We start from the raw sequence: 2,489 nt of genomic DNA, 5'->3' as shown, positions 1-2,489 counted from the left end.
CTCGCTCTGCCACCCAGGCTGGAGTGCAGTGGCCGGATCTCAGCTCACTGCAAGCTCCGCCTTCTGGGTTTACGCCATTCTCCTGCCTCAGCCTCCCCAGTAGCTGGGACTACAGGCGCCCACCACCTCGCCCGGCTAGTTTTTTTTTTTTTTTTTTTTTTTTTTTTGTATTTTTTTTAGTAGAGACGGGGTTTCACCATGTTAGCCAGGATGGTCTCGATCTCCTGACCTCATGATCCGCCCGTCTCGGCCTCCCAAAGTGCTGGGATTACAGGCTTGAGCCACCGCGCCCGGCCGAAAAAGAAGTTTTAAGAGATAGGGTCTTGCTATGTTGCCCAGGCTGGTCTCAAACTCCTGAGCTCGAGCTCCCACCTCAGTCTCCCAAAGTGCTGGGATTATAGGCATGAATCACTGCGCCCTGCCTTGCTGTTGCTTTTGTGAAACAACCCTGCTTTTTCCTGGGGAGCCACGTCTGCACCTTCATGTGGCCTGGCTACTCCGAGAGGGGACCTGAGGCTTCCGGGTCTCCTTTCTTGTTGTCTCCCTCACCCTCCAACCTCCCTCCAAATTGCCACAGCCTCCCTCCAGGTCATTATTCCCACAGTGCCAGGCCAAACTCCTCACCCCGCTCCTAGGCTGCGGCCTTCACCCGGCCCTGCCATGAGCATGGTCCCTGTAGAGCCCCCTGGAGGCGTAGTTTCAGCTCTTGGTGAGGCGCGGGCAGCGGGGCTGGAGTGCCTTCACAGCGGGCGGATGCGTCTCCCACAGCCCGCATGTGCGTCTGCAGACACATAACCCTCCACAGCCAAGCCCATGGCAAAGCCTTACAGCACCAGAGAGGCAGGGCGGTGGGCTACCCCTGGGAGCTGGCAGTTTCCAGCAAGGCCTCCTTTGCTGAGCCTTGGACAAACCCCGTAATCCACCCTAAATAGCTTTCTTGTAGGACTGCTAAGGACAGCAGCTGGCGGGAGTGGGTCCTTGGTGAATGGCAGCTGTTACTGTCCTTATAAAGAAAGGTGGAGTTACAAACGGGCATTTAGGCCCCTAGAAGGGGGTGGGACCCAGAGCAGAAACCTGCTGACCACTGTGCTTCCCCCCAGATAGACCCACAGGTGACCCCCATTGGGATTTAGGCCTTGGGGGTCTCTCCCTGACCCACCCAAACTCCTCTCATCCCCTCCTGCCATCCACAAACACACTCCACACTGACTCAGAACTATCTGATATTTATTTCCCAATATTTTGATAATTTTTTTTACAAATGGAATACATGGAATGAAGGGGCTTATATGGGACCCCAGGTAAGACTGAGGTTGCGACTCTCTGAGGGTCTGGGGTTCCCCTGCTAGAGGGGACTTTGGGCATCCAGCTTCAGGGACTGAGCCGGGTTGGGTCGAGGGGCAGCATGGCATCGGACGTGGTGCCGTCTGTGCCTCTCCTGCCTGCGGGACAGCTGGCGAAGCTGTTTGCGAACAGCCCACAGCACCAGGTACACCTCCCATAGCATCTCAGCCTCTGGCGTCTTCAAAGGTGACTGAGTCCTCACTTGGGAGCTGACTGAGGCAGAACTCACTGATGACTGTAAGAGAAAGAGAAGATGTACACATGTAAATAGGTGGGTCTAGGGAGAAACTGCCATTAGAACGACTCATAGATAAACAGCAAAGGGCTCCCTGATTCCACCTCTCCCATCAGGCCAGCTCAGACATTACTTCCTCCAGGAAGCCTTCTCAGATTGCATTAGACGTTTGTCATCTCTATCCGTTTTTTTTTTTTTTTTTTTAATGAGATGCGGTCTTGCTATGCCACCCAGGCTGGTCTCGAACTCCTGGGCTCAAGCGATCTTCCTGCCTTGGCTTTCCAAAGTGTTGGGATTACAGGCATGAGCCATCACACCTGGCCCATCATTTCTATTCTTTTTGTTTTTTGAGATGGAGTCTTGCTCTATCACCCAGGCTGGAGTACAGGGGCATGATCTCAGCTCACTGCATCCTCCACCTCCTGGGTTTAAACGATTCTCCTGCCTCAGCCTCCTGAGTAGCTGGGATCACAGGTGCCTGCCACCACGCCCAGCTAAGTTTTGTATTTTTAGTAGAGACAGGGTTTCACCATATTGGCCAGGTTGGTCTCGAACTTCTGACCTCAAGTGATCAGCCCACCTCGGCTTCCCAAAGTGCTGGGATTACAGGCGTGAGCCACCACACCTGGTCTTTTTTTTTTTTTTTTTTGAGACAAGGTCTCACTCTGTCACCCAGGCTGGAGTGCAGTGGCATAATCTCAGCTCACTGCAACCTCCACCTCCCAAACTCAAGTGATGCTCCCACCTCAGCCTCCTGAATAGCTGGGACTACAGTTGTGCACCATCACGCCCGGCTAACTTTTATATATATATATACACACACACACACACACATACACACACATATACACACATATATATATTTTGTAGATATATATATAGTAGAGATATACATATATATACATAGTGG

The 2,489-nt window shown here is 52.6% G+C and overlaps 1 protein-coding gene across 1 annotated transcript in view; it reads right to left on the bottom strand.

Moving 5' to 3' along the window:
- Positions 1 to 1,205: 1,205 nt before the first annotated feature.
- SPACDR (sperm acrosome developmental regulator) overlaps positions 1,206 to 2,489 on the bottom strand; it is a 9,387-nt gene continuing 8,103 nt past the window's right edge. Inside the window, exon 3 of the mRNA XM_017886161.1 lies at positions 1,206 to 1,579. Within this exon, the coding sequence (XP_017741650.1) occupies positions 1,346 to 1,579 (234 nt within the window). The 3' untranslated portion in view covers positions 1,206 to 1,345. The remainder of the gene's footprint in view (positions 1,580 to 2,489) is intronic.

This window comes from Rhinopithecus bieti, unplaced genomic scaffold, assembly GCF_001698545.2.
Source record: "Rhinopithecus bieti isolate Rb0 unplaced genomic scaffold, ASM169854v2 scaffold_14454, whole genome shotgun sequence".
Lineage (NCBI taxonomy): Eukaryota > Metazoa > Chordata > Mammalia > Primates > Cercopithecidae > Rhinopithecus > Rhinopithecus bieti.
The sequence above is the reverse complement of the archived record's forward strand: the minus strand, read 5'-3'. Positions and strand labels throughout refer to the sequence as shown.